The 16,112-nt window shown below is 48.5% G+C and overlaps 1 protein-coding gene across 7 annotated transcripts in view; it reads right to left on the reverse strand.

Annotated features, from left to right (window-relative positions):
* Mcph1 (microcephalin 1) overlaps positions 1–11,993 on the reverse strand; it is a 194,755-nt gene extending 182,762 nt beyond the window's left edge. For all 7 annotated transcript variants that reach the window (XR_002818332.1, XR_002818331.1, XM_023702611.1 and 4 more), the window contains exons 1-3: positions 11,921–11,993; positions 10,946–11,037; positions 8,559–8,677 (exon numbers count right to left, since the gene is read on the reverse strand). Coding sequence is in view for 5 of the 7 variants with exons in the window: in XM_023702611.1 (XP_023558379.1) it covers positions 8,559–8,677; positions 10,946–11,037; positions 11,921–11,951 (242 nt within the window). In the remaining 2 variants the exon portion in view is untranslated. The remainder of the gene's footprint in view (positions 1–8,558; positions 8,678–10,945; positions 11,038–11,920) is intronic.
* Positions 11,994–16,112: the final 4,119 nt, after the last annotated feature.

Consider the following 16,112-nt stretch of genomic DNA (forward strand, 5'->3'; position numbering starts at 1 on the left):
AAAAAAGGATAGAACTAACAAATGAAATAGAAAAGAAAGCCAGGAACAGATGTCTCCACTGATAAATTCTACCAAACATTCAAAGGAAAAATAATGTATCAACCCTGTGTAACTCTTCAAAAACTGAAGAACACATGTCAATAATGGAAGTACTGCTCCAATATCAAAGTCAGACGAAGTAATCAAGGGAAAAGTAGATCAATACCTCTTATGAAACTGGACAGCAAGTAAAATATTCGCAAAAGGCATATAAATAACCAAAAAGCATAGGAATAAGCTGTTGTAGTCAAGGGTTGCAAGGGAAACAATTTAATACAGGATGCATAATTTACAGGACAATTTTATAATAGTGATCCAAAGTCAAGTACAAAAACAGGCAGGAGATTTGTCCACACATTAAAGATCCAAAGAACCCAGCTAAGCACCTGGATCCCATAATAAAGTCCTGCATGGGTCCAGCTGCAAACCTAGTGCCCATAGCAATGTCCTCCACAAGTCCAGCTGGAGGCCTAGAGCCCACGACAATGTCTCATGCAAATCTGTTTGACAGATCTGTGCTGGAAAGGCCGCAAGCTCAGCAATAGAAAATAGGAAGTCTGTGCCAGTGCCCTGAAGGACCTGGGCCAGCAGCTGAAGGATTGGCACTGGAGCCGGGAAGCGACACTCAAGGTAAGCACCAGAGATCCCCAACAAGGTGCCACAGCCATCCTCAGCCAAGTTCACATTAGTAAAGCTAGTGGGCAAACTTCTTCAGGAGAAGCAACAGCGCAGCTTCTCTTCCTCTCAGGTTCTTTGTATGCTGCTGGCAACAATCTTTAGGTGGTGCCTCCAAACTCAGCACCCTGCTGATTCAGTTCGGCTGGGCGTTGCAGGTTGCCCACCAGTTGTCAATCCAGCACACAAGCCCAGTGCGGTGGATCATGCCTGCTATGGCTTGTGTATAGTGGTTCCCCAGTCTCCTGCAGTCGTGGGGCAGCTTCTGGAGTTTGTGACTGATAACTGTGGGTGCAGGTGCTGCACCTGCCCTGGGGCAGATAATCTGCATTACAATGTGAGAAGGGGAGAGAGGCTAGTTAGCTGCCTGAGTTGCTGCCACTCCCTTGGCTCTTTCGCTTTTTGTCATGATGGCTGTTCTCTGCCATGTGCCACTCTGCCTTAGAGCCAGCTGAGTATGGACTGAAACCTCCAGTAACTATGAGCTAAATAAACCTTCCTTCCTTCCATTTTAGGTGTCAGGTATTTGTCCCAGCAACAAGAGAACAGTAACTGAGACAATGCCTATAATTCTACCATTCTGGGAGGCTGAGGCAGGAGTATCATGAGTTTGTGCCCAACCTGGGCAACTTAGACCTTGTTTCAAAGAATAATAAAGCAATGGGATGTAGCTCAGGGCTCCTGAGATCAATCACAGATACCATTAAAAAATGCTTCAATGAGTAATCATCAGGAAACAAAAAACCATAGTAAGATATTACCCAGCCAGGTATGGTGGTGTATGCTTGTCATCCTGGTTACTCAGAAAAGTACAGCAGAAGGATCAGTAGTTTGAGGTCAGTCCATAAAAAAAAAAAAAAAAAAAGACAAACAAAAAAGGCATCATCTCCTCCATCAGAAAGGCTATTATTCAAAAGACAGAATTTAACAAGGGCTGGCCAAGGTGAGATGGTACATGCTGGTATTCCCAGCACTCTAGGAGGCCAAGGAAGGATCCTAAATCTGACCCCATTCTGGACAAGTTATGTAACTTAGGTCTCCTGCAAAAAATTAAAAAGGGATGGAAATATAGGTCAGGACAAAGGCCCTGGGTTCCAGTCTTAGTATGTATAAGTGAGGGGTGGGGAACAGCTATCCTTTTTCATTTTTTTTTTTTTTTAAAGAAATTGACAAGCTGATCCTAAGGTTCACATGAAAATAGAAGGGACCCACAACACTAAACAACCTTGCCAAAGGAAAACAAGGTTGAAGGATCCATGTCCCAACTTCAGGACTCCTTTAATCAAGACAGGGAAGGGCTGGGGATATAGCCCTCAGTAGGAGAGCGCCTACCAGGCGTGCATAAGGCCTTGAATTCAATTCCCAGTACTACTGAATAAAAGAGTCAGGGTGGCCTTGATAATGAACACAGGTCAAGTGAACACAGCTGACAGTCCAGAGATGAATCATGCCTGTATGGCCAACTAATGTCCAGTTAGAGTATCAAAACCACTTGGTGAGAAGAGACGGCGATCTCTGCAGCAAGCAGTGCTGGGATAGCCAGCGGGCCACAGGCAAAGCAGCCAAGGGGAAGCCCGACCTTACATACCACAATGTACTTAGAGGGTGACAGACCTCCACGTGAGAGCTAAGTCCGTGAGGTCCCATGAGAGAACCTAGGCACAAATCTTTGTGCCCTGGATTATGTGATGATTTCTTGGGTATGACTTTTTAAGGCTCAAGCAACAAAAGGAAAGAGAGATGATTTGGATTTCATTACAATTAAAAATTCCTGTACCTCACAGAACAGTATCAAGAAAGTGAAAAGGCAACTCAACTGGAAAAATGTTTGTAAATAATATGTGCAACAAAAGTCATGTATACAGAGTATCTACAGAGCTCTCACAATTCAGCACGAGTAATAACCCAACCTTAAAAATCAGACCAATGTGTCTGAACAAACGTTTCTACAAATAAGCAAATAGCTAAGAAAGCAATTAAAAGCTGCTCCACCTCACCAGTCGTTAGGGAAATACAAAGGAGAACCGCAGTGAGACCCGCCTTCCACTCATCACCTAGGCTTCAGTCACCAACAGTGACAGCAAGTGTGGGTGAGGATGCTGGGGCACCAGATCCCTCAGACACGGCTGCTGAACACACGATGATGCAACCACTTTGGAAGAGCTCAACAGTTCCTCAAAAAGCTAAGCGTTCGTGGCGAAGTTCCCATAATACCCAGCAGGGCCACATATACTCAAGAAGTGAAAATAAAATGCACACAAAAACTTGTACTGAACTGTGGACAGCAGCACTATTCATAATGGCCAAACAGTATAAATGACCCAAGTGACCTTCAACTCCCTACATTCATACAATCACATGTTATTCAGCCACACAAGGAAGTGCACTACTGAAATATGCTGCAATATCAACAAACTTTCAGAATATTATGCCACAAAAAGGCCACAAAGTATGGGATTCCACTCATGTGGCAAGCTCAGGATAGGCCAATCACAGAGATTAAGAGAAGATTAGTAGCCTCTGGGGGTGCTGAGATAGGAGGGAATGACATGTGATTCTTCAGGGGCATCAAGCTTCTTTCTAGGCTAATGAAATCTGAAGTTTTTTTGTTTTTTGTTTTTTTTTGGCTTGCTCAGGATGCCTTCAGGGTAGGTCTGGTAAGGACTGAGGATCTGGGGACTGAACCATAGCATACTGACTGCTTTGTTTAAGCAGTCACTTAAATAACTGAGCTAAAGGGCAGGTCCCCTTTTTTATTTTTATTAATTAATTTTTTGGGGGACCCAGGGATTGAATTCAGGCCCTGGTGCTTGCCAGGCAAGCGCTTAGTCTACTGAGCCATCTCCCCAGCCCGGCTAATGGAATCTGAAATACCTAGTGAAGGTGGTGTCTGCACAACGCTGCCTATAGAATACACGTATTACAAACTCCTGCATTTGTACATTATAAGGGTGAATTTTGTGATATGGGAACTTTACTTCAATTTAAAAAAAAGGAATGCTATAAAAGGCCAGCCAAATAGCTCAGCGGATTGGCGCAGGGGCCGGGTTCGCTCCCCAGGCCTGCCATGCCGGCCCCGCCCCCAGGCACCCTGAGATGCAGAGACACCTGTAACCCCAGCTCTTGGGAGTCTGTAAACAGGCGGATCACTACAAGTCCGATCTAGTAGTGAGCCCCTGAACACCCTGTAGACCCTTTCCTAAAAATATCAAAAAAAAAAAGGAATGCTGAACAAGATTATTCACAATTATTAAAAAGTAACACCAATTAAATGAAAGAAACACACACACACACACATACACACACACACACACACACACACACACAGAAACTCCGGATGATCAGGAATGAAAGACTGACAGAAATAAATATGTGAGCAATTACAGACTATTTTTCCTAATATATTTAAAATACAGATGACTGTTTAAAGTCATTTGTTTAAAGCACAAATTATGATTATCATCCTGTGGACCTCAGAATGCAGGCAGATGTAACACAAAAAACAACCCTAACACAGTAGAGGGCATCAGGGTCCAAGTGCAAATAACTGGTTTCTCTGGTTTATGAAGTGTTATTAGGCAAGTATCCCTAATTTGAAAACCCAAAGCTTAAAACATTTTCAGTGTTGTATAGGTACATCATAGCAAACCTTAGAAAGTTTGCATTCTCAAGCATTTCAGATTTTCGAGTTAGGGATGTGTTCAAATGATAAGAGTTTCTGCAAATATTCCCAAATCTAAAGGAAACCAAAATGAGAAGCACTTCTGTCCAAAGCACTTCAGAAAAGGGATGGTCAACCTGTGTTCCCCTAAACAGACTTAGAAAAGTTAATATACATTAGAATCCCTAAGCACTAAAAAGTTTTTAAATTTTTAATATGCCAAGTGCTTTGATTTTAAAAGTCAACAGATCAAAGAACCTCAAATAGAAAGGAGGATGTGAGGGTGATCTGCCTGGTCACCTGTCATCCCACTGATCAACAGGGCTGGCCTGGGTGCTCTTTGGGCCACATGGGCGTCCCCTTTCTTCCCCCCTGCTCCATGTGTGTCCCTTTCAAAGCTGCATGCTTGCTCCGTTAGAGGATGACTACTCTCAACAGAGGACCACCTCCTTGCAAAGGAGGAGGTGTGCATCTCTGCTCGAACTCCAACATGCTGTCAAGGGGTGCCCTGGGTGCCCAAGAATACACTGTTCAGAAGCCTCTCCTGGACAATAGGCACCTGTAGGCTACACAAAGGGGGCAGGCGAGACTGTGGTCACCCTCCTTAGATCATACTTGCCCTAAGAGACAAGTCTCTTAGTCTCCCAGACTGAGGAGACTGAAGAAGTGGGAAATTCAAGCACACCGTGGGATCTGGGGCCAGAGACCGCCGCGCTAGAACAACACCATGAGGGTCTCTGGCAGATTCTTACCGGCCCAACAGACTGCCCAGCCACACTGCAGATGGAAACAGCTCTCCTGCTATGGTTTGGGTGAGTGCCCCATGAAGGGGAGGCTTGGTCCCCAAGTTCTGGTGGTGTGTAGGCCTTGTGGAATAGGTCCCTGAAGGGTCTATGGGCCCCGCTCCTTCCTTTTCTTTGTATCAGGCAGCTGTCTCAGGGATTTCATTATACTACCATGAAGCTGACTCACACACATCCATTCTTTCTTTAGTTGTGACAGCTTTTCCACAAATTAATCATATATGAAGCCCTCTACTACAGCACCCACCCTTCAAAGCCACATCAGAGTAAGTCACAAAGCTATCAAACTCTTTCTTTCCTTTGTACTAAAAATATACTATCTGTTACTTTGTTAAATAATTAGACTCTCTTTTGTTTTTCTGCAGTACTGACAAGTAAACCCAGGACCTTTTTTTTTTTTTTTGGTGGAACCAGGGATTGAACTCAGGCCCTTGCGCTTTCCAAGGAAGCGCTTATTCCACTGAGCCATCTCCCTGGCCCCAGGACCTTTATACTGAACTACATCCCCAGCTGTTTACTTTTAGACAAGAGTCTGTTTTGGTTACTTTTTTCTCACACCAGCCAAAGGGAAGGGAGCACTTCCTTGAAGATGGTGAGTTATTCTAGCAAATGACTGCTCTCCAGAGGGAGTCGGGACCCCAACTTCAGCTGGGGGCAGAAGCGGCAGAGGGCTAGACTGAGACAAAATATCTGACACCCCAAATTAAGGGAGGAAAGGTTTATCCGGCTCAGTCTGTAGAGGTTTTAGTCCATAATCAGCTAGGAAGGTAGGGTGGGCTGGCTGAGGAGCAACGCTCATGGTAGCAGGAGACAGCAAAAGCAGCAAGAAGGAAGAGTAGGAAGCAAGCTCCTTCTCTTCCCTTGAGCTGTATTCAGACTACCCTCATAGGGGCGGGTGGGGCACTCGTACCACCACTCCCAGCAGGACACAAGAGCCATCATAAACTAGGTTCAGTTACCTCTGAAAAACTGGCCCTCTGCGACCAAATGAGGTTTGGGAGGAATTCAGACACAAACCTTAACAGAGCCTATGTCACTAAACTGTCCGAACTGGGCTTGTACTTGCAATCCTCCTGACTCAGCCTCCCAGAGTGCTGGGGTGATGGGTGTGCTCCACCAACGCCTGCCTTTGTCCCTGCTGTGTCATCACCCTCATCTGATGACCTCGATCTGGGAAACTGCAAAAGCGCATGTTTGGCTGTCTCTAGTGAAGGACAAAGACCTCTGGAGAAGGTGCCCTTCCCCGACACCCAGTTAGAAAGGTGGCACAGTGTCTGCGTTTAGAAAAGGAAAGTGACTACAAATGAACACGCAGAGCAAACAGTAAGGCCCAGCCTGTGGCCCTGAACTGCTGAGGATGCGGCACTGCACGGGACACTGATGCAGAGGGTGCTGGCGCGAGGTGGAAACTCCCTGTACTTTCTGATCTTCTGACCAAATTGGTCTTTTTTTTCTTTTTTGCTGGCTCAGCCCGCCCTGAGGGCAAGGCTGGTGCAGCATGTGGTGCCAGGGATCGAACCATGGTCCCCTGCACTTGCCTAAGCAGGTGCTTCAGACCACTGAGCTATCTCACTGGCCCCAACTTGGTTTTAAATGTAGAACTGGTCTAAAAAAATGTTGAAACGTGAAACACATCTGGTCTTTGCCCTAGTTCCAGCCATGGAGCTCCCCAAATCCTTGAAAACACCTGAACGATGAGTCTTTGCTAAGGCTCTGGCCGCCCAGGGAGAGGCCTGTCCCTGGAAAAGCTAGTGAGGACCAGTCAGCAGGCCTCCCACCCACACCTCAGCCGCCGCAGGGGAAGGGCTGCACTTCTGGGGCCCCAGGGGGTACAAGGCTCACACACACACACACCAGCCCCAGCCTCGCCCTGTGCACTCGTGCACGTGGCTGTTCCCAGATCTCCTCCACATCACACCAGCCAAAGGGAAGGAAGCACTTCCCCGAAAATAGTGAGTTATTCTATCAAATGACTGCTCTTCAGAGGGAGTCGGGACCCCAACTTCAGCTGGGCGCAGAAGCGACAGAGGGCTAGACTTGCAACTGGCATCTTGCAGAGTCAATCCTGTGAGACTAAACCTCACTATAGGGTCCCAGAGCCACTCCAGGCAGAGGCTGTCAGAGTAGGACTGAGTGGAGGATGCCACGCTGGGCTGTGGCACACTAAAGAGGCACCTACCTCGGAGAAGCCCGTGTGTCTGGGGGCACAAGTGCTGTGCTGGAGCACAGAGATCAGGGTGTTTCCCCCAATGTACAGTCTACTGATCTCAGAAAACTAACAGTAAGGCCTGGCCATCAGCAGCCAGGTATGGCTCCTCAGTGCTTTTCTCACCCTAAAACCCAGGAGGTGCTGGGTCTGAAAATCTCTTGTCCTCTCCAGTAGTAAGAAAGGATCAGGTCTGCTCTCCAGTTTAGATAAGTCTGTACAGGCCAATTGCCTCGTGTCTAACTCTAGCACCTGCTCACCCCTGGCCTGACCCACCCCAGGACTATCTTGCCCCGCTCAGCATGTCCCAGCAGGACTTATCTCCCCAGACTCGGTCTCTGTTTCTGATAAAATCATCCTCCAGCTCCTTTCTCCAGATACCTAACCCTCAGGGACACTGGTGTGACATCACTTTCAAAACTACATCCTGACCTGATCCCACATACACAAGGCTTTCACCTCCTCCAACCTAGACATTCAACTGCTCTCCAGCACTGTGACATCTGGCCTCAGCCTGCTCGCCAGAGTACCGTTCTGCTTTATCCCCATGGCACCCACAGCACCCTGACCTCAATCTCCACCTCACTCCTCTTGGTCTCCTTGTGTCCCCAAATTCCTGAATTCACAGGTCCTAACCCCCAGGAGCTCAGAGAGTAACTATACTTGGAGCAATAAGTGAGGTAAAAGGAAGTCACTGGTGTGGGCCCTACTGCTTTAGAATCAATGTTTTTGTTAGAAGAGCAGACTAGGACACACACACACACACACACACACACACACACACACGATGGCCCTATAAGGACTCAAGAGGAAGCAGCATCCACAGGCCATCGAGAGCCTCAGCGGAACCAGCTGCACAGTGGACTTCCTGCTGCTGAGCCATCTTGGCACTGTGTAGGGCAGGAGCTGCCTCGTGTACTCTGCCTCTCTGTACTTCGTACTGTGGCCTGCACACGCCACACCCGCCCAGGATCCCCCTCCATGTCCACCCACTGTCCAGCAAGACTAGGTTCTGCATGTATTTCTCAGCGGCAGACACCAAGCCCAGAAGTCTTGAAGTTACTTGGCCAATGAGAGGCAGAGAACAGATAAACATCAAGCCTTAGCTGGCTCTAGGATCAGTGCACTTTTACCAATACAGGTAACTCCAGGAAAAAATAAGGCTGCTACTTACTTTTCAACCCAGAGCACTGAGACGAGCTTTATCCCCCTCTTCTGGGCTTTGTCCCAAGTGCTCTGGTACCCATCTTTGAAGACAACGTGAGTTACTTGTTTGTTAAAAGTTTTTGAAACCTGAGGACAAATGCAGAAAACAAAATTTACATTAATATTTACATAGATTCCTACGTATAGTTACTCAAAAAAGATTGTTTATTTAGTTATGTCACAACAAAAAGAGTTTAAAACCCCAACCCAGCATTCGACAGCTCAGAACCCATCAAAGAGGCACGCTGGCAAATGTGTAACACTGCTAAAAGCACATCTGCTCCAGTTTCTCTCTCTTTTTATTAGCATATGTTTGCAATCTGTGATAATTACATTCGCCTTGGACCTGTTCCAGTTACTAATGGTACTGTGACATGTGCTTACCTCTGCTCCTGGAAAAACCTCAAAGTGGGATGAAAACAACAGAATCTCAGCCACACAAGGATAAAGAGAACAGAAGAGATGTAGACAGGAGGAGCCACATGTAGCAGCTAGAGAGAGGGAGAAAGTTGATGAGAGATACTTAAGAAAGTCTAGGGAGACAGCTCGATACCCTAAGTACCTGCCTAGCAGTGTGAGGTCCGGAGTTCAATCCCCAGTAGTGCATGCTGCACTGGCTCCAGAACCCTAGGTGCGCCATGCTAGCCTTGAAACGGGGTATAGTGGTGCATGCCTATAATCCCAGTGCTGGCGAGGCTGAGACAGGAAGATCACTATGAGTTGGAGTTGTACAGTGAGACCCTGTATCAAAAGAATAAAAAGAAAAAATATATACATGTACCTAAGAAAAGTTCTCTAAAATGAAAGAACACAAAGTCCCAAGGAAACAGCAACAAAAGAAACATATCTTTTTTTTTTTTTTTTCTTTTTAATCTATTTAATTCAGGGTCTACTCACTATACAGATTGAGTAGTCAGGGTCTACTCACTACACAGATCTTGTAGTCCTTCCTGTTTTTCAGCCTCCCAAGTGCTGGGATTATAGGTGTGTGCCATCACACCCAGTCTCAACTGGTGTGCTCTGGGGATGGGGGTCAGCACTGCAGGCCCCGTGTCACACAACTAATTAGCATTAAAAGTGCTTAAAACAAGCATGGTGATACATGTCTGGAATCCCAGCACTCGGGAGGCTAAGGCAGGAGTGATCACAGTGAATTTGAGGCCACTCTAGGCTACGTAGAGAGCTCAACAGCCTGGACTACAAGGCAAGACCCTGGTAAAAAAAAAAAAAAACAAAAAACAAAAAACAAAAAACCAAAAACATAAACAAAGAACAAAAGCAGAAAAGTGCTGAATATTTTTCAGAAGATAGACTTGTGTGATAAGATATCATTTTTCAAAAGGGTCAGAAATCTAAACAGTTGCTGGAAATTTAAAAAATGACGTAAGTAAAAAAATCTACAGAAATGTTAAGACAATGAGGTGGAGAAAAACTCCCTGGCCTCAGAGCACAAATGGGAAGGATGGAAGGATGGAAGGATGGAAGGATGGATGGAAGGATGGACGGACGGACGGACGGACGGACAGAGACACAGAAACTCTGACCAGCAGCCAAGCAACAGGGTGGAAGGAATGCAGGAACAGGGAAAATGAGCAAGAACTACAAGATAAACGGCTATAGAAAACGTTCTTAAACTAAAGGACATTCCTTCTGGATGGCCCTCCTACCCAGCAAGGGCCTAACACAAAACTGCAGCATCACACCAAGTGCATCACCATGAAGTTTCAATACAACCAGAAGTAAGAAAAATGTGAAAATGGTGGGAAGTCCGTGGCCAAATAATGAGAAATAAGAACAGAACCAGGTGGAAGTCCTCCATGCTTGTCACTCTCGCAGGTCTTCAGGTCTCCTCCTGGGGTCCTTGCCTTTCAACACTCAACAGGCCTGCTCCCCAATGGTCCTGCTAACCATGCCCCAGTGGCCAACAAGAATATTCGCCTTGCCTGACCCTTGAGGTCCTGACCCCACATCTAATGGTCCAGCCTTGCTGCCTGGAGTTCCAGATCTGTCTACCCAAACACCCAGGCATTTCCATCTGCCCACATTCACAGCCTGTTCCTTAGAAATCCGCCCTGTGCTCCTTGCTGTGATTAACAGCCATGTGCAGCCCCATAACCAGGGGCAGAATCCAAGTTTCGTCCTCCGGGCCTCCCTGCTTAAGGTCTGCAAGACCACCTGCTCTGGAGGCACTGCAGCTCTCAACCCTTCAGATCTGAGTTTTGCTTTTTCTTCCACCACTTGCCCAAGCCCATGCCCTTCTTGTTCTAACCAATAATGACCCCAGAAAGACGAAAATGTATCTTTTTACCTATCAGAAGCCTGACACATGTATCAACATGAAAAGGAATTGCTTACCTTTGCCCCCATATCCACAAGCTGGTTGGTAAATGTCTTGGAATAATTCTCTGTCCCATTGGAAGACCACACTTCAACATAGGCCACTACATCTGAAAAGAGGACATTCATGTGAAATACTCTGGGGTAATACTAGCACCCTGTACCTGCAAGGTTTTCCTCTTGTTCTATTTATATTACAAAGTAGATATAGAAACTTCTACTAAGAAACACCCACAGGAGCACCAGTTCTGTTCTTGGTACATAAAATTTTAAAACAAAGAGCAAAACCCTAACATTTAATACTCTTCCCTAATTCTGAAACACGGTGTAGCTATCCCAGGTCAGGAGTAGCTTTCTGTCGACTATTTTAGGCTTTGCGGGTCAGGCAGATCATCCAACTACTCAGCTTCACAAGCTGAGCCTAAAGTAGGCAAGGGCAGCAAGCGAGTGAGCCAGCACCGTTATGTTCTACTAAAACTAATTACGGGCAACGAAGTTTGCAGATTTTCGATTGCCACTTTTTTACTTTATTTCATCTGTCCACCTGAGAGCGGAAACAGCATTCTTAGCTCGCTGGTCCGGCAGAAACAGGCTGCAAAAAGGCGGGCTTGGACCCGGCCGGGCAGCGGCGCGCGGACCCGCCTGGGTGGGGCTTCCCACACGCGCCGACCGAGGGGAGTCCCAGACGCGCCCCCCGGGCTCGGCGCCAAGGGGAAAGGAGGCGCCGCGCGGGGCAGGCAGGTCGCGCGGGACCCCGGGCCTCACGACGCCGCGAGGTGACAGCGCCGCGCGAGCCCGCGACGCAGGCGGGACCCGGCGAGGCGCCGGCGGCTGCTCAGGATCCGCAGGGCCCGTCGCGGGGACGCGGGGACGCGGGGACGCGGGGACGCGGGGACTCCGGCTCGAGCCGCGCCGGTGTCCGGGCCCGCCCCCAGGAGCCCGCCCATCCAGTCCCCTCAGTTCCCCGAGCGCTAGGACAAAAAGTAACCTCACCTTTCAGCACTACGGACATGGGGGCCGCCATGACGCGCGCGAACAGCGCGACTGCGCGGGCTGGCAGGCGGCACTGAGCATGCGCGGGACGGTGCGCCCCGCCCCTTCCTCCCTTTAGGCTCCGCGGCGCGGCCAATCCGGAGGGCGCGCTGGGAAGGGGCGTGGCTCGCTGGAGGCTGGGCGGGGCCCCCTCTGCCACGCCCCTACCCCGGGCGCGGAGGTTTTTAGCAGTACTCGGGAAGGCTGTGGCGGCAATCTGGCTGAAGTCTTTGGCTTTCCGGGAGGCGCGTCTGGGCTCACCTGACAATGGAGGTCGGGGCACCGTCCAGCCGGTCCCTGTCGGGTGGACCTGAGTGCCGCTGTACTCCTAATCCCCACACCGCAAACACCCCCAGCCCGGGCACCGCACGGTCTCCTTTGCAAGAGATGGGGGCGCCACTGTGGTCTGCGCGCGGGACTGCCCTCAGGCACCCTCCCCCGTTCTGCCGCTTGGTGACCCGGCCCCCATGGCGGGGACTCAAGATCTCTGGAGTTCTGAAATTTCAGTTTCCTGCGACATACCTGAGATCCTGGCCACCCAGGGGACACCCAGACTCCAGAAGCCTGCGAGGGGACCCTGGACAAGATCTCAGACCCTGTGGGGCTCCTAAGACTCCTATCCCTGAGGAGGGACGCGATACCCCAATACTTGTGGAAATCTTGAAACTCCAGATCCCTGGGGTGGGCAGAGGAGGAGGACTGAAGCCTCAGCCCGCGTGGGGATCCTGAGACTGCAGATTCTGCAGGAGAACCAAGACCTCAGACACCACTGAAGCACCTTGAGACCCTTCCCCTTGCAGGGGGACCTCAGGACCTCTGACAGGCAAGCTGACATCTCTGGTCTGGTGGGGACACCCTAGAAACCACCATGGGGCCCTGAGACCTTTGTTGACAGAAGATGGGAGACCCCAGGTCCACGCAGCCAGCAGGCTATGCATCCCAGTGGGGACCCGGTGGGGCACCCTGAGGGCTGGGGTTCAGGTCCTCGGATCTCCCAAGGCTCGGTCCCGACCTTCCAAGAGCACAGGAAGCAACCCTGCCAGGCCTGCCTGTGTGGCTGCTGAGAGGAGACGGGTCAGCATGGAGCTGGCTTGGCCATGACGCTTGAGCAGGGAAGGGCTTGCATGTGTATTGGTAAAGTGCTCCACTGAATCTCCCTAAAACTCGTGCCAGTAAATACACCTTGTTCATTCAAACATGAACCAAGAGTGTAAAAGCCCTTACCCAGGAGTTCAATGTCACACTTCCTCCAACGTAAACATTCCCAAGCTAAATGAACAAGGGCCTTCAAGTGGCTCCCCTTTCAGCCTGGTGCCCCTGAGCACAGGCACTCTATTGGAGCCAGACTGGGCCCTTGCTTGGAAGTTTGTCCTGGCCACTAGAGAACTAGGAGACCTGGACAGGATTGGCAGCCCCAAGGTTCCTTTTTTTTGCTATAGAAACTCGAGTGCTTTCTGTCCCATTTTGCCAGCCCCGGAGAATTTGTTTTCTCTCAACTTTTTTTCTATCAAAAGATAAAATCAGGACAAATTTGATTGTAGACTGAGGTAGCTTCCAATGCTACACAGTAAAGCAGTGACATCACTTGCAGGAACAGAGTAGGGGACTTAGGAGGGAAGGACAGAACACTGATAGGGAAAGGCTGGTCACATCAGTCACACTATGGTGACAGCCAGTGCAGAGGGACTCCCTTACCCAGCTGGCTTGCTGAGAATGGTGCTGATGTTTCAGGAAACACAGATCTGTTCGGGAATCTCCTTGCTTCTCTAGCCCTTCAGTTAGACAGTGTGGCACTTGACGTGAGTGGCTCCATTTCAGTTTAGTCTGTCTGCTCGGCCTGGTGCAGGAGCTCAGTCCAAAACACTGGCCTTTCATGCTTTTTGTTGAACAATTTTCCCCCCTTGGCCACACTCTCACCCCAAACTTACAGTAGCAACCCTATTCTCAGTGGCATCATTTAGGTTTTGGGTCTCAACACATCATTCTCAGGAGACGTAAGTTTCTGAAAGAAGCTGTGGACATTCTTGAATTATCTTTGGAAAAGTCACATGGACAAGGAAGGGTACTGACAGAGTGTGTTAGCGTTGAGGGGACAGAACGCATGGTCAACATAGGTGTGACGAGAGGGTTTTAGTCAACTGAGACATTCCCAAGAGAGAAGGAGTAGGACAGAAGGTACAAGCAAACTCAGGCATGTTAACATTGTGAAAACAGGTAGAGGAGTTGTGGAAATAGTCATTTTTCTATTTTTATACCTTATTGTAAGTTTGAAATTATTGCAAAACAGGAAGTTTTTTTTTTTTTTTTTAAAGTTCTCAGAGAATGTGGTGATACATATCTATAATCTCAGCCCTCAGGGAGGCTGAGGCAGAAAGATCAGAAGTCCAAATACAGCCTGAGCAATTTAGTGAAAGACCCTGTCTCAAAATAAAAGGAAAACAAAATAAGAATCGTGCTAGGGATATAGCTCAGAGTGAAGGCCTCAGTTCAGTCTCTAATGCTAAATTCAATCTCTAATGGTTAAAAATAAAAATGCTGGCAATAAAAATAACTGAAGGTCATAGTTTGCTGCTCTGGCTAATGTCTACATGTCCCATCAAAGTGTCACCCAGTCATAGGTGGAGCTTTTCAGGGGTGGCTGAATCTAGGGTGCGTGATGCAGGGACTGAGGTGTGTGATTACTATGTCAGTCCACTGACTGGTTGGACGCAGTTCTGGGTGCAGATGATGGGAAGGCCCACCCCTTCTGGGTGTGGGCGCCACCACCCAGAGGCAGGTAGCCTGGGTGGGCATAAAGGGGCAGAAGAAAGGTCAGTCTGCTGCGGCTGCTGCTTCCCGCTCAGCTGCTTCCGGCTGCCATGAGCTGTTTCTCCTCTGTGATGCCCTCTGCCACGCCATGCTTCCGGTGTGAGCTGAAACCTCATGAACTGTGTGCCACTGTAAGTCTTTCCTCAGGGCCAGGGAAATGGCTCAGTAGAATAAGTGCTTGCCTGGCAAGTGCAAGGGTCTGAGTTCAACCCCTGGTTCTGCCAAAAAAAAAAAGTCTTTCCTTCTTTGACTTTCAGTGTTGAATATTGTGTCTCAGCAAAGAGAAAAGTGGCTAAGACAGTTACCATTATGCAAATAGCGCTAACTATCCAGGGTGGAGGTTGAGTGCTGTGGCTGCCACCTCCCAGTGCCCAGCACAATTGTACGCAGATGGATGCCCTTGCTTCTGAGCATGCTAATGGCCAGTAAAGGGACCAAGAATATACAAGCAAGGAATTGAGTCAATCATATCATGTGTTGATTTCATCTCTTAGCCTAATCAAGGCTGCTAGAAAATACCACAAGCTGTGTGCTTTATAAATAGCAGAAATTGGTTTCTCAGAGTTTTGGGAGCCAGATATTCAAAGACATGGTACCAGTGGCCTCAGTGACTTCTGAGGGTGTACTCTCTGCTCCATAGATGACACTTTCTCCCAGTCAGCTTTCTGGACCTCTTTTATCCGGGTGCTGAGCTGGGTGAAAAAGGATTGAATAGCATTATAATGGGTGATACATTGTGTCAACTTGGCTGGATGAGTTCAAGGCTCGGTTCCGCTGGTGGGAAGTCCGGCCCTGGGGCACAGTTGGTTCTGGACCCCCAAGTGACTCAGCACAAAGAGACCATATAAAGAGGCTGAGGAAGGAGTCGAAGGATGTTCCATTTGGGTTGGAGGAACTTCACTCTTCGCATTCAGATTGGACTTCATCACCTGCCTTGCAACAGACTCTTCGGCCTCCAGCTTGGATCCTTCACCTTCCGTCTCACACTCTCCAGCATGCATCGCAGACTCTTCAGTCTTCCGTCGCAGACCCATTAGCTGACAAATAGCGACTTGCCCAGAGCACTACAGTGAGCTTCAGACCTCGGAACTGAATTCTTCAGGCTGGGGTGTGCAGACGCCCTCTGTACACTTCCTCATCTGACTCTGCGGCTGACTGTTGTAAGCCAATCTTGTAATTCCTTATACATCCTCGTATATCTTGTGTTACCTTATATCTGTTCCTCTAAGTAAAACCCTGACCAATACAGGCACACATACTTGTTTCATAGCCTAGAAAAGTAAGGTTAGCAGCGGGAAGCACAGAGCCCCCTAAATTAGTATCAGTTGTAGAATCTCAATCACAG

This window comes from Octodon degus, unplaced genomic scaffold (genome assembly GCF_000260255.1).
Source record: "Octodon degus isolate 3935 unplaced genomic scaffold, OctDeg1.0 scaffold00155, whole genome shotgun sequence".
Classification (NCBI taxonomy): domain Eukaryota; kingdom Metazoa; phylum Chordata; class Mammalia; order Rodentia; family Octodontidae; genus Octodon; species Octodon degus.